Raw genomic sequence first — 25,187 nt, 5'->3', positions numbered from 1 at the left:
ATACACCAGAGGTGTTTTGGAAGAGGCAATTCCTTGACTGGATCTGGCTGAGGAATGTGGGGACTCAAACCCCCTTCTTTCAGTTACAACTAATGACATCAGCCTTCAGCCGGGATCAGAACATGCCTCCAAGTGTGCAAGCCCTGCTTCTGGAAGTGTGAATACAAAGGAAATTGAACTTCTGAGATACAGCTACCACTGCGGAAGAAGAGATTTGGCAAAGTTCTCTTTCTACCACCTCCTCCTTCCCCACCTGGAGGTGAGGGCACCCACACTCCAAATTTGGTACTTTCCTCCACCCACAGGTCACCAGGGTGGGTTAAGTGACACAGGTAAATGCAGAGATGTACCTACACCTCCCAGGACCCATGGGCATGGCTGGGAGAAGCCTGTTCTGATGGGGAAGAGCTCCCCGAACACCCAGAGCAGAGCAGTCTAGTTCAGGTGTGCTCCGGCAGCCAGGCCCTGGGGTTCAAACAGGAAACACTCGTGATGTGAATGGATTTGGCTCTGGAAGAACCTTCAGAGCAAAAGTGCTCTAGCAGGAATGAGTTAAAATCCTTTCATTTGCTCGGTGAAATTTATTGAAAACTACATTGTTCATCTGCTTGAAACTCCACAGCTGTTGAGATTGCCCTCAGGGCAAACCACATCCAAGAAATGGCATGTAGATCCTGGGAGCACAAGACTTGAAAGCTGAACCGGCACTCTGTAGTGCTGCCTTCCCTTCCCTTGCAGTCATGTCTAGCCATCTGCAGCTCCTCCGGTTAGACACCGCGTTTTTTCTTCCTCCTTTTTCTCATCTCTGACTCTTGCAATAGTCACGTCATTTCAGTCATTGTATTTTGGCTAAAAAGGGCAGACAGCAAGAGGTCTGTGCTCAAAGCCTGTGGCATCCAGCATGAGACAGGGCTGTGTGACATGCTGCTGTCGCGATGCCATCGAATATCACCTACCTGTGATGCTAACCGCTTTGTTATCCCTTGGGGGAACAGCGGTGAGGCAGGACTGCAGGAAATAACACTCCTTTGCTCATGAAAAATCTGTGAATTCCATTTAGTGGTAGCAACTTGCCTGACTTTTTTTTATTATTATTATTTGTCAGCTACATCTTCTGCTTGCAAAAAACTTTATAGGATAAAAAAAGTAGTGCTTGCATATTTACATCTGACCTGAAAGCTCTGTATAGACCTGGAAGACTGAAATCAGCCACCCGGCACAAACAAAATTAGGACTAACCAGAGCTCAAAGATGAAAATGAAAGTGGGACACAAGAAACCCACTGACTGCAATACATTCAGCCATAAATGATTCATGGAGTAATTTTGAGTAGCAAACACATTGGTAAGAACTGGAGGGGGTTTTTCTCTTCTGGGGGGGGGATTGTCCACAAACAAAAATATTGGCTAATTCATCAGACGCTTTCTTCTGCTTTGAATAGTTTGCCCAGATCCCCAAGCAACCATCCCGTGCAATTTGCTGTTAACCTAAATAACTTAAATTCAGGTACACCCAGAGCACTGCCCAGATCTGCCCCTGCATGCAATAATTAGGGTTCTCCAAGCGCAAACCTGCAGCTCAGGAGGCAGGAGGCTCCATCAGCATCTGCAGATGGCTACCTGCTGGTGGTGGCCTGTGGCAGGGACTGGGCAGAGATGCGCTGCAGCGTTGGCACAGCTGCATGGAGAAGGTGTCTGTGGAAACATGCCACTTGTGGGTGGCACCATTGCCCTAAGCAAATGTCCTGTGAAACTGCAGCCTGATAGAAACAGACCCGTGCTCCATCGCCCGATGGAGGGCCAGAGACAGGAGACCCAGGGAGGCAAGGTATCGCATTCCTTACCTGTGAAATAACCCCTTGTGATCCAAATGCTTGGGGAATTCCTAGATCTCTTTGTAGCCACATTTCAACTGTGACAGTGTGAGGATTTAAGTGAGGCAAACTGAAGGGGGAGATTATTATCTGCTTTTAGAGCAATGGGGAGAAAGCAGCTGGAAAAAACGACCTGCTTTTTACAGACCTTGTCTTACCTGATCTTGCTGCTAGCAGGAGGGAACGTAAAGGCTGGCCAGTGCACCGAGTTGTTCAGAAATTACCGGTTTTGAGTAAATCTTTCCAGGACTGTTCAGAAATTAGTTACTGTCTTTCAGATTTATATGTCCCTTAATCCAGAGTTAACCTTCAAGTGTAGGCAAGTCCTAACACTTGAACTATGTAAGGAGGGATCTTCTGGAGCATGAGAAGAGAGAGAGGCAGAAACAAAGCTACTTGATTGAATCCAAGATCAAATTTAGACTGAAAAATATGGGAATTAGGAAGTTTGGCCAGGGAAGCAGTGAAAACTGTTGCAGGGATATTTAGGTGCAAACGGGGCCCTGCTGCACAAGCCCCCAGAGGAGGATGGCCCCTCTGTGGGGAGACCTAACATAGCACTTCCACCTCCGAGGCTGAGGGCTCTCCAGCTGGGAGCAGAGGGCTTGGAGTGGGTGGTGTGTGTGTGCGGGTGGAGTTGTGTACACTCAGCCTCTCAGACAGCCACAATAAATTATCTCATTAGTAAACCCAGGGTAGCTGTGCTCCTCAGCACATACCCGGCCTCCCACAGCACAGAAAAACTTCGTGTCTAATTAACCAAATCAAAGGGTCCCCCAGATGCAGCTTAAAGGGACGCTCTCAGCTTGAAACCCCGGCTCCTTCAGCAAGTTGCTCTGCGCATAGTGGAACTAATGAACCTCAGTTTCTTATGGCTGGAGGTCTGGCATTCCCTGTGCCCCCTGAGAGTCTGTCCTCTCCTCCCCCCAGCACCTGCCCAGCTTCTCCCTGTGACCAGGGACAGCCAGGGAGGGAAGAGGAGCCGTCTGTGTGGCAGCGCCAGCCTCACGCGCTGATGGGCTGCCCTGTGCTCACCTCCCATGGCAGAGAGCTGGGCTCTTGCCCCGGGGGGTCCCTCGCAGTGAGGTGCTCCCGACATCACCCTTTTCTTCCCTCCTGCCTTTTTTTTCTCATGTCCTTACGACCGCTGTTTCTTCACAAGTGCTCCTGGCTCGGCAGGACAGGGCTGCACGGGGAAAGGCACCCCGCTCTCCCAGGATGCCTGGCTGGGAAAAGGGGAAAATGCAGGTGCTGCTGATGCAGGGGCTTTCCCGTTACATTCTTCTGGTTTTCCAGCTGCTTGCCCCCCCCCCCCCCCCCCCCCCCCCGTTCGTGGGCAAAAGACAGGCAAACACCGCGTGTAAAATGCTGCTATTTCAGCTAAAAGCAGAACTGCACAGCACAGCCCCTGGGGAAGGCAAGTTCCCTGGCGCTGCGGGAGGAAGGGTTGGGGGTGTTACCCCTCAGGAGACCAAATTTGTGTGTGTTTGAGGCAGAATCACCTTTCTCAGAAGCGTAGAAACTGCAGCCATCCCTCTGCCCACCCAGCCCCTGCGCCAAGGGGACGGCTTGCTTTACAAATGCTTTTCTCTTCCCCTCGTGCTGGAAATTTGATTCTACAAAAACACTTACACAGCAGCTAATCGCCAACTCTGCAGTGACTTAGCTCTCTAATTCCTGCCAGTCAATGAACCAGCCCAAAGACCTGGGTTTCATAACTCGCTGAATGTATGAACACAGCCCTGGAGACATAACAGCTGGGATTTTTTTTAATTTTTCCTGGACAACGTCTGGATCCTTCTCAATTTTGGAAACTTCTTTCACTCCACAGGACATAAGGAACACCCAATGATGGAGCAGGCAACCAGGCCCATCCCAGGGAGACACTGAGCAGGCACTGACCCAGAGGCTCCGGAGACCAACTGGGGTGCCAGGGAAGAGATGATTGTCAGGAAACTGGTTTGAAGGTAAAACTGGCGTCGTCCTGCCTGTCTGTTCGTGATTTGAGGGCTCATCATCATCATCTCTCCATGGATTCCTACTTCCCAACAATGTCCACGCCTTGCAAAAGGTTCCTTGATCTGCTGGTTTGTATATCCAGAGGGCTGCTGCAAAAAATTGTTGTGCTGGCCGATGGCTTAGACCACATAATTCCTCCCCACGCTCCTCCCTGGCACCTTCTTTTTTCTGCCCCAGTTGCGGACTGTTCACCTGCCATCTCCCAGCCCTTCATTATCCGCCTCCTCCGCCCATCGGCTCCCGTGCTACAGAGGCCACCTCCACCTCCGTCGCCCATTCCCAACGAGCCCCTTCACGCTCTGTCCCGCTCGGCGCCACACGCGGGAGAGGCGCCCCCTGAGCACCCGCAAAGCCACCGCGCCGCCCCCCCGCAGCTCACGGCATCTGCGGAGATCCTCACGGCCCCCGCGGGCTCCCGGCTCCCGCCGCTGCCCGGAGCCCCGGCCGGGCCGCTGGACGGCGCCAGCAGGACGCGGCCGTCACCTGGCGGTGGGAGCCGGGCCGGTGGCTGCGGGAACGCGCCGGTGCCGGTGCCGGGCCGGGCGCCGCCAGCCCTCGGGAGCGCGCGTTGCCCGGCCAGACCCCACGGCGACACCCGGGCGGTGGGAGCGGACGGGGCCGGTGGGGCAGAGTCCCCCGCGCGTGCACATCACCGGCCCGGGGGCAGCGGCCCCTCCAGCGGGGCCATCAGACACCGGCGGGGCTCGGCCCGGGCGGGCGCGGCCAGGCGGATCGGACCCCGCCGCCCCGCCCGGGGCACCTGGTCGGCGCCTCCACGGGCCGGAGCAGAGCCCCCACCGACGCTCCGGCACCCGCCCGCCCCGGGGGGCTACCGCCTGCCGGGGTAGGTCCCGGCCCCGGGCCCCTTCCCTTCCCTCGCCCGGGGCACAGGCCGGGGCGTGCTGGCAGCCCCGTCCCCCAGAGCCGAGGCGGCGGGTGGGACACCCGGGGCGGAGCGGGGGGGCGCGGGGCGCGGGGCCGGGCCGGGGGCGCCCTCTGGCGGGGGCAGGCGGTGCAGAGCCGGGGCGGCCCCGCCGCTCTCTGCGCACGTGCCGGGGCGGGGCGTCACGTGGTGACGGCGGCGCCTCTTAAGGCGTCGCGCGGGGCGGGGCCGGGAGAGCGGCGGGGCAATGGCGCGCGGCAGCAGGAGCGTGGGGCGGCCCGCGGCGGCACCGGCACCGGCCAGGTACGGGGGGCGGCGGGCCCGGGGCCCGGGGAGGGCCTCTGCCCGTCCGCCGCCCCGCTCTGACTCGCTCCTCTCCGCAGCCCGGCCCCCGCGGCCCCGGTGCCGGCGGCGCAGCCGGCGCAGCCCGGACTGATGGCGCAGATGGCGAGCACGGCCGCCGGTGTGGCCGTGGGCTCCGCCGTGGGACACGTCGTGGGCAGCGCGCTCACCGGCGCCTTCAGCGGCGGCGGCTCCGAGCCGGCCAAGGCGGCTCCGGCCCAGGTATGAGCGGGGCTGGGCCGGCGCCCTTGGCCTGCCCTTGCGGGGCCGGCCCCGGGGGCGGGGGGCAGCGGGGTGGGGCCGGCGCTAGGAGGCCCGGGGTGCCGGGGCCGACCCCGCCGAGGGGGCGCCTTCCCTAGCGGCGTCCTTCCCGCAGGAGCCGCGACAGCAGCCCGTATACCAGCAGCCGGCCTACGGTCCCTGCCACTACGAGATGAAGCAGTTCCTGGAGTGCGCCACCAACCAGCGAGACCTGACCTTGTGCGAGGGCTTCAACGAGGCCCTGAAGCAGTGCAAGTACAGCAACGGTGAGCCGTGCCCTGTCCTGCTGGCAGGGGCCTACCCAGAGGGTTCAGAGGTTGCGGAAGCAGTCTGCGGAGGTTATAGTGCCCTTCAGGGCTTACAGTAGGAAACGGTTCTGCCGTTCCTGTGTCCTAGAACACAGAAGGGAACCGGAAAGGGCAGGAGAACAATCCTGACTGTGTCTCTGTGAAGGCAAGGGAGCTGTAGGCACCCTCTTAGAGGTTCCTCTCTTGCTGATATAAGAAGCCTGCTGCTTTCTTTACTTCATTCTCTAACTTAACTCCTCCTGCTGCACCTGTTAAAAGCAGATGTCAGTAGCTAGTCTTAACCTGGCTGCCCTCGGTAAGAGCACTGTTACCAATTCCATTGCTGGAACATGTACCTAACGCTGAACTTGTGCTTTCTCCCCTCTAGGTGTTTCTTCTCTCCTGTGAAGAATCTGTCCCCGTGTAGGGAAGAGGAGCCTGATGTAGAGCCTGGCTGCCCGCAGGGAGCAGAATGGTCAGGGGATGAGCTGGAGGGAACAGACTGACCCGATGGGAGTCTGCTAGTGGTAATTCACTTCTGGGCTGGTAGGGAAGGAGAGGAATGTTTGGACCTGTGGGAGCTTGGAATTCAGATAGTGCTGTATTATAGAGAAATAAAGGAGTCTGGATCCATCACTTGTGCATGTTCTTTCATTCTCAAACTAAAATTAAGCTACCAAGATGTTACGTGTCAGCTGCTTAAAGGGCAAGGCACGGCTGTGTATTTTCTGCAAACAGGAGGTGCAGCCTCACAGGGACTGTGCCTGCATGATTTGACAAAAGTAGATCCACAGCTGAGCAGAGACTTGGCTGCCCTCCAGGGAGAGAGGCTGGAGGGAGGTAATCTGAGACCTGTCCTACAGTATTCTCAGTAACAAATTATTTTTCCATTGATGCCCTCTTCCTGAAGAACTGTTCTGACCCTGGAGCTAAGAAAGTATGACCTGTCTGGTTGTGTGACTTGCATACAGTTGGCTGATCTTGCTTAAAAGCTTTAGCAGGTTATGCAATGTTCTCAAGGTCGCCAGGGTCAGGTTAAGTTACAAGCCACTCTCCTACAGTTGCCATAGCAGGACAGGCCCATGAGTGCTGCCTGCAGGCTGCCCTCCAGCAGGAGACCTCATGTTGGTGCAAAAGAGAATTCTGAAGCTTCAGCTGGAGTTCTGGTGACACAGCAGTGAAACCATGGTGCTTTCGGATGCTGAACCACTGAATTTTCATGGCAGAATTAAGCTGTTAACTGCTGAATACTGGGCAAGTTCTCAACCCCTTGCCTGGATCTGTGAGGAAATCCAGGTCTGGATGGTGAAAGCTGGCAGCAGATACTGGAGGGTGGTATTGGAAGTCCTGTGCCTTCTAAATGTCAAGACCTAAATTCTTGGTGGTAGATGATGTCCTGAGCTGTGCCTGGCCTTTCCTGGGGTGCCATGTGATCTCCTGAGAGATGGGCAAGAGAAAGAGGTGCCAGAGAGTCAAAGCCCAAGTGCTGCGTGTGCTGAGCTGCCCCAGTGTTTGCAGGGAGGAACCGCTGCCATGCAGTTTCAACTTTTTCCAAGAAATAACTACTAGTCTGGTGTTGATGTGTGCTGGTCAGAGTGCAGAAGCTGTTAAGAACCATCAGCAGCACCTGCAACAGGTGTGTGCATTTCTTCTAACCCTCCTTGGCTAAGTGCTGGCAATGCTGCTTCTGGAGTTGGGGAGACTTGGGGTGTCTCGACCAGTTTTTCCTGGTGACTGCAGCAGACAGTCTCTAGAAGACCATCACTGCCAGCATGGTGATGGGGTTAAGGCAGATTCATCTGGTGATGCGAGTGCGTGTTCCTCTGGCTGCCAGTGCAGGTGGGCTGGACAGAGGTGCAGTTCACTGTCGCTTGGGAGTGCAGGCCACACTGTGGGGACACGAGTGACCCATTGAAGCAGGAGGCTGCTGCTTGTGCCTGGCTGTGTTTGCCTGGCTTGTCAGGGTGTGACTTTGGATATGGTAGCGTGAACCTCCACAGAGGAGCCAGGGGTGCAGGTGCGACTCCTCTCCCTGCCACAGCCCTTGTACACCACCCACGGGTGAGGTGGGTGCCTGGCCTTTACCTGCTGGGTCCAGGGTAGTGTCTCCCCAGGTTCTCTAGCAAGAATTCACAGCAGGTGGCTTCAGAGCTTTCTTCCTGCCAGCAGCATGGGAGAAATGGATTAATCTCTCTCCTGCCTGAAAACTGAAGACTTGTAACCAGGGCAGGTGGTTCTGCCCAGGAAAGGTTCTTCCCCCCCACAGCAGCCACCCTGGACAAACAAGGTTCAGCTCCAGCTTTTCAGCTGAGCTGGTTTCTACCTCCTTGGAGTTACTGTGCTTACAGGTTCAAGTGACTGCTGAATAGAGCCCCTCTCCAAAGCTGCATCTTTGTTTTCAGGAGGCGACAGTTTTCCTGGTGTAGGACAGTTACTGGAAATGATTAAACACCAGCCCACCAAAGCAGTCCCCTCTTGGTGCAGAGGCTGTGCTGTCTCACCAAGGAACTGAGTTGACCCTGATGACGTAGTGCTCGCTTTCCCATAGTTACTGGTGAGTTCAAGTGCAGGATTTTCCGCTTTGCTGTGGTTCGTCAGGGTGCCTGTTTCATCCAGAAGATCAATGCAGTCTGGAGGGAGAGAGGTGTGCAGGAAGCGCAACGTGCCCCTGTGTGGCTGGCATAAGCCTGTGGGGTTTAGAGGTATTTTATTTGGCAAGTTGTGCTTTGGAGAGAATCTGTTGAGATCTAGAGGGGTTTGCTGCCCCCTTCCCTGTGTTTTGGGATGATCCTGGGATTTCCATGTGAGCTGTTTGTTACCCTCTGCTGCTTCCCTGTGGGTGAGTGCTGGTCCCTGGGGTGATTGCTGCTCAGGGGTGCTCGTACCTTCAGGCCTGTGCTGACGCTTCCTCTTCAGGTGAGCCGTGAGGTCAGGATGCAGTGCTGCAGGTTCACCATCTCTTGGCTGCAGACAGGGAACAAGACCTGAGATATGAGTGTGGTCACCTGAATGTGGGGGCCCCACAGACGTGGCAGGTGGCACAGCAGGTAGCTGAGGAGTGCCTGCTGTCATGGCCAGCAAAGGTAGGATCCCCACGTGGCCATCAGCAGGGCTTTGAGCTGCCATATTACAGCCATGTCTGCTGGTGTTTGGCGCTGGGAATGCTACAGGTTAGGAGCAGGGATGAACATTTGTGACTTCGGGAAAATGGTTCTGATTCATCAAGTGTCTCTGTCCTTTGTTTTATCAAACAGGAGCAGGAAAAAGCAGCGAGCCCTGGCCTTTGCCAGTTCCCTTCCACAAACTTGTGCCTGTCACAAGGGGAAGGAGCTGGAGATCATGGCTCAGTCAGCTGGGGACATTTTGGTCATGAACTCTCACCAAGTTTGTTACAATTGAGAAATCCCCAGAGCTGACACACGTCAGTAGTCGTGGCTGGGGATCCAGTTCAAATAGTGGAGGGAGCAAAGGCTTAGGACCATGTGTGACTGGTGGCTTCAGCCACAAGTGTCTGGGGTCAGGCAAAGGCTCCCTGCCAACTGGGCAAGGTCAGGACAGGGTCTGCTCATTCCCTCCCACCAGCTGCAAATACCTGCTCTGTGAAGCTGAGGGCCAGGATTTGAGCCAGGGAGCCCTTCCCACACAGCTGGCAGCAGAGGAGCTCTGCTGGCAGCTGTCACTTCTGCCCTGTGGCTCTCCTGGCTGTGTCTAGATAAGCAGAGCCCTGTCCAGTGATTCCCCAGAGCTGCAAGGCTGGGAACTCGCCCTTGCCTCTGGCCTCCCTCCCTGCCATTAACTTACCTGTACTGGGGTGGCTTTCCTCCACAATTCACTGTGTAAGGCTTAAAGATCTCCCATCGCCTTTTTATTTTTATTTTTAGCAGATGAGGCAAAGGATGCTGATGTACCCTGGCAGATCTCTCCTGCCCTGTTCCCTAGCCGCTGGGCATTGCTGTGCACCAGGGTGCAATGTCCCTCCCCACCCCTCTTGCGGCCACCACCTGGTGGTGATGGTGGTGGTCCAGGTGACCAGCTGCCCCCCAGAGCTGAGGCAAAGCTGGTGCTTTCCCCATGTTACCTCCACATCTCACTGTAATGAACATGGTGCTTACCATGCCTCTTCCCAGAGCTGCTCTCCTCCGGCAGGGGCCCAGGCCTGCAGTGTGGGGGCTGCTTATACCGGGTGCCATCCTGCGGGCAGTGGGGATGACAAAATGTGTGATGATAACAGTGTTGGCTGCTGGAGAGCGTGGGGGAGAGGCTGCGTTTCCAGCTGATGCTGTTGGGATTTCGGTAGCCAGGCTCCCCAGCAAAGGGGAATGGCTGCACAGATTGCCAAGCCTCCTGCAGCTGGGGAGTGGGAGAGGCAGGGTGGAGCAGGCGCTGGGCTAAACAACAGCCTGTTGGGAAGGCTACCTGCTCTGTGTCATCCCAGCTGCTCTGAATTTCAGAATTTTTGCAGTCTTGTGGTGTTTCAGGCCCTGCCTTTGCCCTGCAGCTTGTCTGGGCGGTGATGGTGCCAGATCTGAACCACCCTGCTTCTAGCTGAGCCCAGTGCTGCTGCAGGGGCAGCCATGGCCTCCTGCAAGATGGTTGGATGCAACTGGAAAAATCTTCCTCAGGATCCTGCCTGCTCCAGTCTTGCTCTGCAGCATGAGGTAGTGGGGTTTTGCAGCCCGGGAGGAGCTGTGGGCAGTTGTCAGGACAGCAGCTGTACCTGTGCTGCAGAGCAGGAGGAATCCCCAGGGTTTAGCAGCAAATGTGGGGTGGTGCAGCAGCAAGTCTTGGTCCATGTTTTGCCCTGTCCTGCCAAGGGTAGCTGTGCTTGGTCAGTCACGTGTCAATCCAGGATAAAACCTGCTTCTTTTGGGGGAGTTCCTTCTGTTTGCTGAGCGCCTCTCATACCCATGCAGGAGGGAATAAAGTTGGCAGAACAGGGGGAGCATGGGGCTGGGCTCGTACCTGCTTTTGCACTTTGCACAGCCATGTACTTTCCTGCACCCCTGGGCTGTCAGAGCAATATATGTGGCTTATGGGTCAGCTGCATCTTCCATTTGGTGTCCAAGAGCTGCTGTACAAGTGAACTTACTGCAGGGCTTAGGGGGCCCGGTAGCATCATCCCCTTTTCCTGCAGAGATACCGAGACATATGAATGAAATTGTGTCTCTGGGATGGTCGGCAGATGTGGAGGACCTGAATGGTGGAATCCAGCAACGATGCTGATGTACTGCATATCCAGGGCTCACTGCTTTGTGGACAAATCCCCTTTCTCTAAAATACCACTCCATGCCTGAGGAGGTGATTTCCTTTTGCCTTGGTTCTTTGTTTCACAGTCTCTGTCTAGTCCATGGACTTGGGTCTTGCTGACGGGGGTATGTATGACTCTCCTCAGGACACATGTACAGGGTGATTCACGTTCACCTTGCCACCACGCTGCAGAGTTTGGGCGAGTGCTGGTGGGCAACAGCCGGAGCTGTGTCTGCAGCATACTTCTACCTGCATGAGCTCAGGGGCCTGGCTGCATGGAACACAAGCTGCTGATACGCTGCTGTGGCAGAAGACATCCAGGCAAAGCCCCAGTCATGAATGGGCTTTGGGGCTGCTCTCATGTAGCTGCTGCTGCCTGCTGTAGGCTGTAGTAAGTCTGATACATCGGGTTTGCCCGGATGGGTGTAGGTGGGATGCAGCCAGGCTTTACTGCATGTGCAGGGACTGCTGTGCGGCACCTACATGCTCCACATGCCTCTGGCAGGTGGACAGCAGCCCTTGCCGCACCCCTGTACTGCGGCAGCCCCTCCAGCCCAGCTGTGCAAGGTGCTGTATAGTCCCATCAGGTCTAACTGGCACCTCGCTACTTCATGGCACTGCAAGTGTGGATCGTGCTCCTTGGCATCTGTGTTACAGCTGTTCTGATTGCCCCAGTCACCACCTTTCATTTTCCCCTCACTGCTCCCAAGGGAGGCTGTCACCATAAATTGGGCATGGTTGTGTGGGTAATTGCTTTTGTTAGACCAACTGATAGAGAATGCAGAAAAAAATATATGAGCTGTTGGGCACGCCAGCCCTTGTTCAGAGCACTGCGGCGTATCAAAGCAAGTGTCCAGCTTCCTGCGTTGCACCTTGAATGATGGTGGTGCTTCCTCTTCAGGATCCACCTGTGCTGCAGACACAGCGCTAGGGTGTTCTAAGGAGGCAGGCTTCTGTCTCAGAGCTCCATTTTCCCTCAAACCCAGAATACATACGGGCTAGTCATGTCAGGAACCACTTGCAAACATCTTTGGCCTGGGGACACTGTGGGAGCAGGACTGGGTGCTGCAGAGGGGAGGGAAAAGGACACCCCTGGATGGTGATATGGTGGCGCTGGGGGGGGGGGGGGGCTGGCCCTGCCTGTGGAGGGCAGGAGGTACCCAGTGACTATGGGACACTGCGAAGTGCCTGCTGACCAGCCTGCTGCGAAGGACTGCCACGGGCTGGTGGCTGGAGGGTGCAGAGATGTGCTGGGGGGAGGCCAGCCCTTGGCTGTGGCTGGTTGCCTAATATGGCACCTCTGGGCCCTGTGATGGGTGTTACAGACGGGAGGGGATTTACACCCAGTGAGTTTGGCAGCCCTTTGCTGTAATGGTCTGCTGTCTTTCCGTGCGAGACATCAGCTATGCTACAGCCATGTCTCGCTGCACCAGCTCCCTTGGGAAATGACTTCTGGCAGGTGGCTTCAGCAGCCACCCCTGCATGTTTGTCCACGGCTGCTGTTTCTGAGGCAGCCCTGGCAAACAGGCAGCGCTTTCAACATCACCAGCAGTCCTGGCCCATGCCTTGGGGCAGTCATTCTTGTCTCAGCATTGCAGTTTCGTGGAGAAGGGAGCAGCAATTTTTCCTGTATTGCTTCTGCAATGAGACAGCTACTGGGGGGTTCTGGCATGTCCTGTCTTTCATTCTCCCTGGTGGCAGCAGAGCCAGCTGGACCCCAGCCTGCTGCTACCACAGGGCACCCTCTGGCACGATGGCGCTCAAGCTCCTGGCCTCCTGCACACCTGGTGGCAAAAGGCCTGAAGCAAGAGGTCTGAGTGTAAGGCCACAGGGAAACCTCTCTGTTCTCCCCATCAAAGAGGAGAGATGGTCAGTAACACCTCCCCACCGTACCACAGTGCCTGGGGCAGAGGGTGGTGGGGTGGGCTGTGCGCATACGTCGGGCGCAGCTGCAGGTGCCCTAGCGTGGGGTGAAGGTGGGTAGTGGGTTCCAATGCTCAGCTCTCACCCCACTGCTTTGATCCCCCTCCCTGAAGCCCAGCTGCAGCAAAGTGAGCAACGTGGGGAACTGGAGTCCCCAAGCCCCCTGTGTCATTTACATACGCCTCACTGGTGCCAGCAGCACAGCAACCTGGGTTCGTGTAGCACCACAGACTCTTTCTGAACCAGCCTCTCTTCCTCTGCTTCCTGCAATGGCCCTGGGCTTCATGGTCCTGCTCCTGGTGGAGCTGGCGGGGACAGGTAAGGGTGGCGTGGCTGAGCTAGCTGCTGTCTGGGGGGGCACTGTGGGATGGTGGGCAGGACTGGGCTGTACAAGGTGGATGTTAGTCTGAGTACAGCATTTTGCTCCAGGGCTGCATGGTATGATAAGCAGGACAGAGGCTGAGTAATTGGGTTGCTTCAAGGGAGCAGGGGGACATTTGGGGGCTGAGGGCAACAGGGGACATGGCTCAGCTCATCAGTAACTGCATCCTTGGTGCATGCAGCTTCCAGGGCTCAGCCCGTGCTGACCCAGCCATCCTCTGTGTTGGTGCTGCCCGGGCAGACTGCTCGCCTGTCCTGCATCCTGAGCCCCCAGTACAATATCAGTGAGTTCGGCATCTCCTGGTACCAGCAGCGCCCAGGGCACTCCCTGAGGTATCTGCTCTATTACAACTCCGAGCGAGACAAGCACAAGCCTGCCAAGATTCCTGACCGCTTCTCTGCTACCAAAGACCTCGCCAGCAATGCCTGCATCCTCATCATTGCATCTGCTCACTATGAAGACAATGGCAACTATTACTGCGCCCTGTCACATGCCTTCAACTGGTTTTAGAAACGGGGAACAAAAGCTTTCTGCCTTTTCCCTTGTAACCCTGACGCAAAGCCCTCAGCTGGGAGAGCAGCAGCCCTAGGAGAAATGGAAGAAGACCTTCTTGCATCCTTAAGCAAGCCCAGCAGCGCTGTGCTGTTCCATGAGGTGCAGCAACCTCCTCTTTGTCCCCAGACATCCCACATGGAGCATCACACAGCCTGACACAGTGCAAGCCCTGGCAGGGCTCAGCCCAGGGACACACGGGCGTGGGGACGTCCTGCTGCAGTGGGAGGATGGGGGCTCTGCCATGGCCTGTCTTTCCTGGGCTATTCCAGCACTTGGCACAACCCGGAGTGACCCTGGCTTGGGCTTCTGCACAGTTTAGCTCACCTGATAATAAAGGTTAACCCTTAACCTCATGGCTCGTGTCATGTGTGTGGAGCACAGAGGAGCCCCTCGGGGGTATCTGCGGGGAGCAGCCGTGCCCTGGGTCACTCCTAAGAGGGTGAGGCGAAGGGTTAGGAGGGTGAGGCGAGGGCGCTATGCTGGACTTCGGTGGGATCCCTTGGGCCTGGCTGGAGCTGTCACCCATCCCGGGCAGAACCTACCTTCCCTAGAGAGCCGGAGACCCCCCTTCCCCAGCCTCCCCGCCCACGGGAAGGTCTGTCCAGACGCCGTAGGGGCCTGTCCCCTTTCAGAGCACCCCCAGCGCCCCCTCACGGCCCCCAGCGCCCGCGCCCGCCTCCCCAGGCGGCCATGTCCTCACAGCCCTAGTGCCCCCCGCAGCTTCTGAGGGGAAAAGTTCACGTTTAACCGCATGGGTACCTGCGGGTACCTCGTACGAACGTTTTCACACAAAAAGATAGCACGTTTTTCCACAAAATTCCCACAGAATAATCAAAAATGCTGAGGGCGGGACAGACATACCCCAGAACTCGGCACCGCGACCCGCCGCGCCACCACACTGCGCGGGCTCGGCACCGCGCGCGCACAGGGAGGGCTTTAGCACCTCCCCAGGCGCCCGCGTCACGTGGGAGGCTGCCTGCGCTGCTATTGGCTCGGGGGAGGGGAAAAGGGCGCGCGTTACTTCCCGGTTACCGCAGCGCGCGTCGGGGTAACGGCCCGAGCGGAGCAGCGTGGCGGAGCGGGATGGTGAGCGGCGGCCGAGGGGGCCGGGGCCGCCTCCCCGCACCCGGGAATGGGGGCTCCTGGCGTGGGAGCAGGCGGGGTGGCGCGGGCGTGCTGAGGGCTCGGCTGCTTAGAGCTGAACCTGACGGTCCTTGCCGGGCCTGTAATGGTTCGCCGGAGTTTGCGAATGCCCTGTGCTGGTCTGTTAAGTAACCTGGGTTAAAACTCTTTCCTCCTGCTGTGTGCAAAGTTGGTGTTAGTATTGGGGGACCTTCACATCCCATACCGGTGCAGTAGTCTACCGGTGAAGTTCAAGAATCTGCTGGTTCCAGGAAAGATTCAGCACATCCTGTGTACAGGAAACCTCTGCACCAAGGAGAGCTACGACTACCTCAGGACTCTGGCTGGGGATGTCCATGTTGTTAGGGGGGACTCTGAGGTAACATTCTTGCTGCTGTTAATTCTGCAGCCCACCTTCCTGCATGCTGTGGTTGTCCCGATGAAACCTGGGGAGTCCTTCAGCATTAGTAGTTCCTGAACTGTAGTTCACCAGGCTAGGAAGTGGGGGTGAGTGAGACTGAGGAAACAAAATTACTCTCTAGATCCTTCTTGTTGCACTTGCAACAGGGGGGACTGTGTGTGTGTGGGTAATACATGCACCTGATTCACATGAACACTAGTACTAATCTGTCTGTGATTGCTGTGAGGCTATTGTAGTCCCCCAGCTGGCTGTGTAGTTGTAGGAACTGAGGGCTTATGTACATGTGTTTATTTACTGCTGGGTAGCCTTGAGGCTCCTGCTGTCTGTGCAAATTCCCTGCCCTTTGCTTTGCAGTCGCTCTTGCTGGGTGGTGGTATAAGCATCCAGTGGGTCTGCATGGAGCGGTGGTATAAGCATCCAGTGGGTCTGCATGTTGAAAGAGGCCCTGTGTCCTCAAATAGCAAAAGGCGGGTTCCTGTCTTGAAATGCAGGAGCCTGCATTATGTAGGTGAGGGGTCTTTGGCTGATTTATAGGCTGTGCTTTCCTCCTCAGAGCCTAAATTATCCTGAAGAGAAGGTTGTAACTGTTGGGCAGTTCAGAATTGGGCTGATTCACGGCCATCAAGTTATTCCCTGGGGTGATGTGGCCAGCCTGGCATTGCTACAGAGGCAGCTGGATGTGGACATTCTTATATCAGGACACACGCACAGATTTGAAGCATTTGAATATGAAAACAAATTCTATGTCAACCCGGGATCAGCTACAGGAGCCTACAGTGCTTTGGAAATGTGAGTGAGGGCCCCCTGAGCTGCCCAGTGCTGCAGAGCCCATAGCTGTTACCTGGAATGTGTGTGTTCACCTGTGAGTGTCTGGCCACTGTGCTGAAGAATGCTGGTGAGGCACCATGAGGAGCAGGAGGCCAATACTCTCCCTTCCCAGGGAATGGAGCGGGGCTCCCCTCTTACCGGGCTTTTATATAGCCCACATGTTGGGTATGGCAGTCCGTCACTGGTGTGTCTGGGGCTGCTTGCTGGGCCTGGAAATGGGTGACTTGCAGCAGCTTCTTGTAGTTGTTTTGCTTTCTAGTCTCTTCCCAGAAGCTGCATGCTAATATTTGGTAGGAAGTCAGACTTCTGCAGGCACTGTCAGTGTAAGGGTCTGAGCCTGACATGACTTAGGCTGTTTAGTTGCCTCATGAGCTGTTCCACGCTAAGTGAGATACTGTTGTTGGTGCCTGCAGACTGTGGTGCTTCCCAGATCCCTGCAGCCCCAGGCAGCCAAGCATGTTAGAATACATAAGTACAAGGTATGTTAGTAGCAAGAAGTGTAAGCTAATCGGGAGGATTGACCAAGTATGTTTTCTTTCCAGGAACATCATCCCTTCATTTGTACTGCTGGATATCCAGGCTTCCACAGTTGTGACTTATGTATACCGGCTAATTGAGGATGATGTCAAAGTAGAAAGAATTGAGTTCAAGAAGTACTGAGTCGTGTTCAAACCTGCTTGTTGAATTCTCGCTGCCTTTCCAGTTAAGTCTAAGGGGAGGCAGGCCACGCGGGGGTGCTGCTGCTGCAGCGTGGTGGACTGCAAAGCAGCCACAATGCTTTACTGCTTGTGAGCTGGTAAATAAAAAAGGTTAGTCTTGGTTCCCAAGCAGAACTTGGAGTAGAAGAAACTGCCGATTAAGAAGCCTATGGAGAATATCCTGTGTCTATTGAGGAGCAGCTATGTTCCTGCCCTAAGGAAGTCACAGCGGGTGGTGGTACCTTGGCATTGAACCTGTTCTGTAAAATGAATGTGGAATAATAAATCTCTAGTTTTTCGTCACTATGCTTCTGAGAGGTGAAGTGTGGCTGGAATTTGGTGTGAGGGGATGTTGGGGGCAGAAGGGAAGCTGCTGTTCGCTTCCTGAGATAGATCCCAAAGTGTTTCAGGACTGTGTTAGGGATGCCTAAACACACTGACTGCTTTGGTTTGAGTGGCAGAGAAAGGCGAGGGTAGCTCTGGGAAGGTGGCTGTGGAGAGCTCTGCCTGCGGCTGTACAGCTCGCCAGGCTTTTTCCCTCCTGCTGCAGAGGCCTGAGCGCTTCTCCTCGTCCCCGCAGTGCTGCCAGCAGCGGGTGCCTGGGGGTGCAGGAGCAGCAGGTGCAGGGGAGGTGCCCCGGGGGTGCTGGGGCAGGGGGGTGCTGCGGGTGGGGGTCGGCAGGGGGGTGCTGCGGGTGGGGGTCGCTGGGCTGGTGCTGGGGCAGGGAACCTCAGGGGGCAGAGGGGAGCTGGAATGCGATGGGAACAGCTGTGCTGCAGCAGAGGGGGGCTCCGGGGTGGGCGTGGTGCTGGGGGCCACTTCAGCAGAGCAGTGCGGAAGAGCTTTCTGGCTGCCCCTTGGTGCGGGCCTGGGCTCAGGGTGCGTTCTGCAGCAGTTGAGGAGCATTTGCCCGGACACCTTAATCAAGCTCCTGTGGTGCCCTGCTGTGGAACAGACCCTGGGTTTCCCAGCCGAGTGGCCCAGGGAGCAGGCAGCCCGGAGTGATCCCGAAGCCTTTGGTGGGCATCGACGTGCCTGCAGTGGGCAGGGCGAGAGCGGGGACAGGAGTTGGCAGTGAACGCTGGGGCCCACGTTTGCATGGAGGGGCTGTGCCCAGGTGGGTAGGGGTTTAAGAGAAAGTCGGGATCCATGGCAGAGCTCCATGAATTTGGAGATACAGAGCTGGTGGGATCACACCATGGCGACGGCCCTTCTCCTCCTCATAGTGCTTGCTCATGGCACAGGTGCCCTGGTCAGATGTGCTGCACCTGGCCAGGGCCTTCTAGCACAGGGGAAGTGTGCTGCGGTCTGGGCAGGGCAGGGCTGTGCTTGTGGGGCACAGGCTGACCCTTGTCTTCTCCCCTCTCCCTCTGCAGGTTCCCTGGTCCAGGCAGCGCTGACTCAGCCGCCCTCCGTGTCAGCCAACCCGGGACAAACCGTCCAGATCACCTGCTCCGGGGGTGACAGCAGCTATGCTTATGCTTCTGTTGCCTGGCACCAGTAGAAGGTCCCTGGCACTGCCCCTGTCACTGTGATCTATACTAATGACAAGAAACCCTCGGGCATCCCTTCGCAATTCTCTGGATCCTACTCTGGCGGTACAGGCACGTTAACCATCACTGGGGTCCAAGCCGAGGACGAGGCCGTCTATTACTGTGGTAGCTATGACGGTAGCAGTGGTGGTCAGCGTGGCTGAGACACTGACCCTGTCATTCACCCTCCCCTTGCTGCTGCCAGTTTTCCTTTCAGGATCTTCATGCTCTGGCCTTGGGCTCTGTGCAAAGGGTTCTAGGTCCCTCCGTGGTATCATGACCTTTGAGCACAGGGTCTCTGTTCCTGTCCGACTACCTGGAGAGGGCTGTGCTCATGGGGCACAGGCTGACTCCGGTTCTCTCCTCTCCCTCTGTGGATTCTCTGGTGCAGGCAGCGCTGACTCAGCCACCCTCGGTGTCAGCCAGCCTGGGACAAACCGTCCAGATCACCTGCTCCGGGAGCAGCTATAACTATGGCTGGTTCCGGCAGAAGGTCCCTGTCACTGGCCCTGTCACTGTGATCTATACTAATGACAAGAGACCCTCGGGCATCCCTTCACGATTCTCTGGATCCCAGTCTGGCTCCACGGCAACGTTAACCATCACTGGGGTCCAAGCTGAGGACGAGGCCGTCTATTACTGTGGTAACAGGGACAGCAGCAGCGGTGGCTATGGTGTCTGGTGACAAGGAGTAATAGGAAGTGAGACACAGATTCCAAAGTCAGAGGAAGGTTTTCTACCCTTCACCCTCCTGGCTGAGCAGAGCTGTGGCCGTGGGGCTGAAGCAGGTTCCTGTCCCTTCTGCATGGCCGTGGCTGTGAATGTTGTTCCTTTCACATCCCAGAGAACTGGAGGTGACGTTGTGGCTGGCGACCGTTGTCCTGGTCCCTACAAAGTTCTCACAGTGTGGCCTTGTGTGCCATGCCAGTGCCTCTTGCTACTGCTGACCGTGTCCTGCTGCTGCTGCCAGAGCTGCCTCTGTGCTGGGATGTGCTGGGCTGGGCTCCGCTCCCCAGATTTGCATGTGACTGCGGCCAGGTCCAGTCTTCTCTGCCTTTGACATTCCCTGTCCCGGTGCCTGGGCAGGGCTGTGCTCGTGGGGCCCTGGCTGACCCTTGTTTTCTCCCCTCTCTCCTCTCCCTCTGCAGGTTCCCTGGTCCAGGCAGCGCTGACTCAGCCACCCTCCGTGTCAGCCAGCCTGGGACAAACCGTCCAGATCACCTGCTCCTGGTGAGAGCCACTATAGCTGGTACCAGCAGAAGGTCCCTGGCACTGGCCCTGTCACTGTGATCTACTGGACAAATTACATAGCCTCAGGCATCCCTTCACGATTCTCTGGATCCACGTCTGGCTCCACGGCCACGTTAACCATCACTGGGGTCCAAGCCGAGGATGAGGCCGTCTATTTCTGTGGTAGCTACGACAGCAGCAGCAATGCTGGCACGGTGAAACAGAGCAATGGGGATGTGATACAAAAACCTCCTGGCACAGCCGGAGCCAGCTGGGCATCTCTGCTGTCCCCGTTTCATGTTGGGCAGGTCCCCGCCATGGCCCTGCCTTGTGCTGCAGATGGCTGTGCCTGGTGTCCCAGCTCAGCTGTCTCAGAGCCCCAGGTCTGTGCCCGGCCCCTGCCACGTGGAGAGGAGATGACGCCCAGCAGCCCTGTCCCTGCCCCATGCTGCAGGGCCGAGCTGCCCCTGGGCTCCCCGGTTGGCACGCGGGGCGCTGCCAGCTGCCTCCCTGCCCTGCCCTGCGCCCAGTGCAGCCGTGCCAGGATTCCCCGGGCATCGCCCCAGGGGCTTCAGCGCTGCTGGAGCGGTGGGCTCAGCACCAACAAGTGGGAACATGCCAAGGGCCGGGCAGCTGGGCCAAAGCTTCGCCTGCCAACGCTGGCAAGGGCCGTTTCCCATGGGCGCAGCAGCTCCAGGGCCACGCGTGAGGCTGCCGGGGCAGAGCAGGGCTGCCTGGGGGCTGTTCTGCCGCGCCGCAGGAGGAGCCCGCAGGCTCTGCACTTCTGGCTCTTTGTACCTCTGGCCCCTGGGAAGCCCCTGGCCCTGGGCAGTGTCCCATGGCAGCCCTGTGACAGCAAAGGGCTGTCCCGCACCCTGGCCCCGTCCCCATCCTGCTGCGGTACCCCGGGACCAGGACTAGCGCTGGGGACAAAGGTGTTGGCTCCTCTGTGTCTGTCGGTGTCGCGGTGACTTTTCCTGTGTCACCCTGAGGGAGCCGGGGCAGGGGACGAGGGCTGGGCGTGAAGGTGTGTGCCAGGGCCAGGCTTTGGGCAGGGACGACCGTGCGGTGGGGTGGGGGGCCACGTGCCATGTGCTGGGGCCAGGGGGGCACCGCTGGGCTGCACCAAGCACCCTGCAGCCCTCAGGGACCAGGGCTCCTGTGCGCTCCCCGACGCGCCTCTCTCCCCCTGCCTGCGCCACGTCAAGGTCCCAGGTGCTCATCGGTCACCAAGAACGTCCAGCTGAAGATCTCAGAGGGATGTAAATGGGGCTTTTCCCAGCCCACTCCCCATGGGAGAGCCTAGGTGGGCGCAGCTGGACCCCAGAAATGCACAGCAGTGCCAAGAGCCTGGACAAGGGCTTCTCCTTCCATCCCCAGCACAGGCAGCGGCTCATCTGCTCCCCACGGTGGGGGATGTTGGTGCTGGGGGCACTGCCTGACGCCCCCGCCCCCAGCAGCCCAGCTCTCCCGCACCCCTCGTCCCTGTGGCCGCTCGGCCAGGGCGGGAATGGGGGTGTCCGTGCTGGTGACGTTTTGGGCTCTGGGCTGGGACGTGTCTCCGCTCTGTGCCGGGGACAATCCCCTCTGCTTGTGGGGTGGTGGGGCTGGGCGTGGAGAGGGCAGGGCGGTGGGGGGAGGCGCGGGCAGGACCCAGGCGAGAGCGCGGGGTCAGATTTGCATGGAGGGGCCGTGCCCCGGGCGGGCGGGGGCTTAAAAGGGAGCTGGGGTCCATGTCACAGCCCCATCGTGGTGGGGACACGGAGCTGCTGGGATCGCACCATGGCCTGGCTCCCTCTCCTCCTCGCGGTGCTCGCCCACGGCACAGGTGCCATGGCCAGAGTCGCTGTGCCCGGCCGGGGCCTTTGGGCACAGGGCCCCCGCGCTGCTGCCCGGGCAGGGCTGTGCTCGTGGGGCCCTGGCTGACCCTTGTCTTCTCCCCTCTCCCCTCTCCCTCTGCAGGTTCCCTGGTCCAGGCAGCGCTGACTCAGCCGCCCTCCTTGTCAGCCAGCCTGGGACAAACCGTCCAGATCACCTGCTCCGGGAGTAGCAGTGTCTATGGCTATGGAAGACTGGTACCAGCAGAATGTCCCTGTCACTGTGATCCATTCTAACTTATACAGACCCTCGGGCATCCCTTCGCGATTCTCTGGATCCTTGTCTGGCTCCACGGGCACGTTAACCATCACTGGGGTCCAAGCCGAGGACGAGGCCGTCTATTTCTGTGGTGGCTGGGACAGCAGCAGTGGTGCTGGTCATTGTCTTGGTGGTGCTGAGTTTAATTTTTTCTTACTGTTCTTTGCTGCACCTTCCCCTGAGTGGCAAAGAGGTGTGGAGTGTAGGTAGTTTGGACCCTTGGGATTTGTGGCTGTCGAGGCTGTTACTTTGTGGGGTTTTGACTGCAACTCTGCCCTGATGCCACCTCCCCTCTGTGCCTATGCTGTGCTGGTGATTCCCCTTTCCCTGTGTCACACATGGTCTCCCTACAGAGTCTCACCTAGTGGGGACTCCCTGCCCTGTAACCCCTGGCTGCTGGCCTGGTCATGGTCCCACCTGGAGCATGGGCAGGGATGTCTCCAGGCTTCCGCCAATGCTGGGTGCCCATAGCGGGCCATTCCCCTGGGCTGCCCTGTCTCAGTGACAGGGATGAGAGGTGTGCCTCGAGGGGCAACAGGCAGGGACAGGGTCTAGACTGTGGCTACAGCCACCCCTCAGGGGGAGCCTGGGCTCGGGGCTGCACCCAGGCTGTCCCATCCATGGGCTTGTGGGCAGGGAAGCCCCATCAGGACTGTGCTCCTGGGGCCCTGGCTAACCCTCATCTTTTTCCCTCTCTCCTCTCCCCTCTCTGGCCTTCGGGCAGCACTGACTCAGATGTCCTCAATCTATGTATCTCCAAGAGTAAACAACCGGTTCTCCTGCTCTAGGATTGACAATAACTATGGCTGGTTCCAGCAGAAGGTCCCTGGCACTGGCCCTGTCACTGTGATCTACAATAACAAAAACAGACCCTCGGGCATCCCTTCACGATACTCTGGATCCCAGTCTGGCTCCACGGCAACGTTAACCATCACTGGGGTCCAAGCCAAGGACAAGGCCGTCTATTACTGTGGTGGCTACGACAGCAGCATTGATGCTGGTGTAATCACACAGAGAGATGTGGGCTGTGAGCTACAGAGCAATCCAAATTGGAAATTTTCTTCCCTTCTCCTTCAAGGCTGAGCAAGGCTTTGGAGCTGGTGCAAGTTCCTGTCCCATCTGCATGGCCATGGCTGTGAATGTTGTTCCTTTCACATCCCAGAGAACTGGAGGTGACCTTGTGGCTGGGGACCATTTTCCTGGTCCCTACAAAGTTCTCACAGTGTGGCCTTGTGTGCCATGCCAGTGCCTCTTGCTACTGCTGATCGTGTCCTGCTGCTGCTGCCAGAGCTGCCTCTGTGCTGGGATGCGCTGGGCTGGGCTCCGCTCCCCAGATTTGCTTGTAACTGCAGCCAGGTCCAGTCTTCTCTGCCTTTGACATTCCCTGTCCCGGTGCCTGGGCAGGGCTGTGCTCGTGGGGCCCTGGCTGACCCTTGTCTTCTCCTCTCTCTCCTCTGCCTCTGCAGGTTCCCTGGTCCAGGCAGCGCTGACTCAGCCGCCCTCGGTGTCAGCACACCCGGGACAAACCGTCCAGATCACCTGCTCCGGGGGGTAGTGGTAGCTATGGCTGGTACCAGCAGAAGGTCCCTGGCACTGGCCCTGTCACTGTGATCTACTGGACAAATTACGTAGGCTCAGGCATCCCTTCGCGATTCTCTGGGTCCTACTCTGGCAGTACGGGCACGTTAACCATCACTGGGGTCCAAGCCGAGGACGAGGCCGTCTATTACTGTGGTGGCTATGATGACAGCAGTGGTAGTCAATATGTTGGAGGCACCAAATCTGTCTTTCACTCTCCTCTTGCTTCTGGCAGTTTTTCTTGATGAGCCTCTCACTCTGGCCTTGGTCTCTGTGTGAGGCTCTAGATCCCTCTGTGGCATCATGGCCTCTGGACACATGCACCCCATCCCTGTCCCACTGTCCAGGGAGGGCTGTGCTCCTGCGGCACTGGCTGATGACCATTTTCTCCTCTCCCTCTGCAGGTTCCCTGGTCCAGGCAGTGCTGACTCAGCCGCCCTCGTTGTCAGCCAACCCGGGACAAACCGTCCAGATCACCTGCTCCGGGAGCAGCAGCTGGTATGGCTGGTTCCAGCAGAAGGTCCCTGGCACTGCCCCTGTCACTGTGATCTACAATAACAACAACAGACCCTCGGGGATCCCTTCGCGATTCTCTGGGTCCTACTCTGGCGGTACGGGCACGTTAACCATCACTGGGGTCCAAGCCGAGGACGAGGCCGTCTATTACTGTGGTAGCTATGACGGTAGCAGTGGTGGTCAGCGTGGCTGAGACACTGACCCTGTCATTCACCCTCCCCTTGCTGCTGCCAGTTTTCCTTTCAGGATCTTCATGCTCTGGCCTTGGGCTCTGTGCAAAGGGTTCTAGGTCCCTCCGTGGTATCATGACCTTTGAGCACAGGGTCTCTGTTCCTGTCCGACTACCTGGAGAGGGCTGTGCTCATGGGGCACAGGCTGACTCCGGTTCTCCCCTCTCCCTCTGTGGGTTCTCTGGTGCAGGCAGCGCTGACTCAGCCACCCTCGGTGTCAGCAAACCCAGGACAAACCGTCCAGATCACCTGCTCCGGGGGTGAGAGCCACTATAGCTGGTACCAGCAGAAGGTCCCTGGCACTGGCCCTGTCACTGTGATCTACTGGACAAATTACATAGGCTCAGGCATCCCTTCACGATTCTCTGGATCCTACTCTGGCTCCACGGGCACGTTAACCATCACTGGGGTCCAAGCCGAGGACGAGGCCGTCTATTACTGTGCTAACTGGGACTGCGGCATCAGTGCTGGCACGGTGAAACAGAGCAATGGGGATGTGATACAAAAACCTCCTGGCACAGCCGGAGCCAGCTGGGCATCTCTGCTGTCCCCGTTTCATATTGGGCAGGTCCCCGCCATGGCCCTGCCCTGTGCTGCAGATGGCTGTGCCTGGTGTCCCAGCTCAGCTGTCCCAGAGCCCCAGGTCTGTGCCGGGCCCCTGCCACGTGGGAAGGAGATGACCCCCAGCAGCCCTGTCCCTGCCCCATGCTGCAGTGCCGAGTTGCCCCTGGGCTCCCCGGTTGGCACGCGGGGCGCTGCCAGCTGCCTCCCTACCCTGCCCTGCGCCCAGCGCAGCCGTGCCAGGATTCCCCGGGCATCGCCCCAGGGGCTTCAGCGCTGCTGGAGCGGTGGGCTCAGCACCGACAAGTGGGAACATGCCAAGGGGTGGGCAGCTGGGCCAAAGCTTCGCCTGCCAACACTGGCAAGGGCCGTTTCCCACGGGCGCAGCAGCTCCAGGGCCATGCATGAGGCTGCCGGGGCAGAGCAGGGCTGCCTGGGGGCTGTTCTGCCGCGCCGCAGGAGGAGCCCGCAGGCTCTGCACTTCTGGCTCTTTGTACCTCTGGCCCCTGGGAAGCCCCTGGCCCTGGGCAGTGTCCCATGGCAGCCCTGTGACAGCAAAGGGC

The 25,187-nt window shown here is 57.8% G+C and overlaps 3 protein-coding genes and 2 gene segments (V, D, J or C); all 5 read left to right on the top strand.

The window, feature by feature from the left end:
- Positions 1-4,978: 4,978 nt before the first annotated feature.
- On the top strand, positions 4,979-6,301 carry CHCHD10 (coiled-coil-helix-coiled-coil-helix domain containing 10). The gene is made up of 4 exons (XM_040603858.1): positions 4,979-5,078; positions 5,159-5,339; positions 5,494-5,644; positions 6,054-6,301. Exons 1-4 carry the CDS (start codon positions 5,023-5,025, stop codon positions 6,071-6,073), a joined length of 408 nt encoding a protein of 135 aa, XP_040459792.1. The 5' UTR covers positions 4,979-5,022; the 3' UTR covers positions 6,074-6,301.
- Positions 6,302-13,104: 6,803 nt separating this feature from the next.
- LOC121082627 (pre-B lymphocyte protein 3-like) lies at positions 13,105-14,086 on the top strand. Its single transcript, XM_040582330.1, has 2 exons — positions 13,105-13,153; positions 13,375-14,086. The coding sequence occupies exons 1-2, from the start codon at positions 13,105-13,107 to the stop codon at positions 13,725-13,727; spliced, it is 402 nt and encodes a 133-aa protein (XP_040438264.1). The 3' UTR covers positions 13,728-14,086.
- Positions 14,087-14,804: 718 nt separating this feature from the next.
- On the top strand, positions 14,805-17,144 carry LOC121092596 (vacuolar protein sorting-associated protein 29-like). Of its 2 annotated transcripts, XM_040603837.1 has the most exons (4): positions 14,805-14,858; positions 15,085-15,273; positions 15,869-16,104; positions 16,686-17,144. In XM_040603837.1, the coding sequence occupies exons 1-4, from the start codon at positions 14,856-14,858 to the stop codon at positions 16,801-16,803; spliced, it is 546 nt and encodes a 181-aa protein (XP_040459771.1). In that variant the 5' UTR covers positions 14,805-14,855; the 3' UTR covers positions 16,804-17,144. The 2 variants fall into 2 exon arrangements, with proteins under 2 accessions (XP_040459771.1, XP_040459780.1); XM_040603846.1 differs by lacking the exon at positions 15,869-16,104.
- An 895-nt stretch (positions 17,145-18,039) lies between these two features.
- On the top strand, positions 18,040-19,058 carry LOC121092586. The segment is given in 2 exon segments: positions 18,040-18,100; positions 18,769-19,058. Coding segments are annotated over 2 exon segments (351 nt in total).
- Positions 19,059-21,364: 2,306 nt separating this feature from the next.
- LOC121082572 lies at positions 21,365-25,176 on the top strand. The segment is given in 4 exon segments: positions 21,365-21,431; positions 21,566-21,579; positions 24,254-24,538; positions 25,156-25,176. Coding segments are annotated over 4 exon segments (366 nt in total).
- The last annotated feature ends 11 nt before the right edge of the window (positions 25,177-25,187 follow it).

The sequence above is a fragment of the Falco naumanni genome, chromosome 1 (genome assembly GCF_017639655.2).
Source record: "Falco naumanni isolate bFalNau1 chromosome 1, bFalNau1.pat, whole genome shotgun sequence".
Taxonomy (NCBI): Eukaryota; Metazoa; Chordata; class Aves; order Falconiformes; family Falconidae; genus Falco; species Falco naumanni.
Note: the sequence above shows the minus strand (reverse complement) of the source record. Positions and strands in the feature narration are given on the sequence as shown.

What these genes read in the sequence shown, in the direction of transcription:
- CHCHD10 (XM_040603858.1), top strand. Translation starts at nt 5,023, where the DNA reads ATGGCGCGCGGCAGCAGGAGCGTGGGGCGGCCCGCGGCGGCACCGGCA. An exon ending in CCAAGGCGGCTCCGGCCCAG is followed by an intron (nt 5,340 to 5,493) that starts GTATGAGCGGGG and finishes TCCTTCCCGCAG; the next exon opens with GAGCCGCGACAGCAGCCCGT. An exon ending in GCAGTGCAAGTACAGCAACG is followed by an intron (nt 5,645 to 6,053) that starts GTGAGCCGTGCC and finishes TCTCCCCTCTAG; the next exon opens with GTGTTTCTTCTCTCCTGTGA.
- LOC121082627 (XM_040582330.1), top strand. Translation starts at nt 13,105, where the DNA reads ATGGCCCTGGGCTTCATGGTCCTGCTCCTGGTGGAGCTGGCGGGGACA. An exon ending in GGTGGAGCTGGCGGGGACAG is followed by an intron (nt 13,154 to 13,374) that starts GTAAGGGTGGCG and finishes TCAGCTCATCAG; the next exon opens with TAACTGCATCCTTGGTGCAT.
- LOC121092596 (XM_040603837.1), top strand. An exon ending in TTGTTAGGGGGGACTCTGAG is followed by an intron (nt 15,274 to 15,868) that starts GTAACATTCTTG and finishes TTTCCTCCTCAG; the next exon opens with AGCCTAAATTATCCTGAAGA. An exon ending in GCCTACAGTGCTTTGGAAAT is followed by an intron (nt 16,105 to 16,685) that starts GTGAGTGAGGGC and finishes TTTTCTTTCCAG; the next exon opens with GAACATCATCCCTTCATTTG.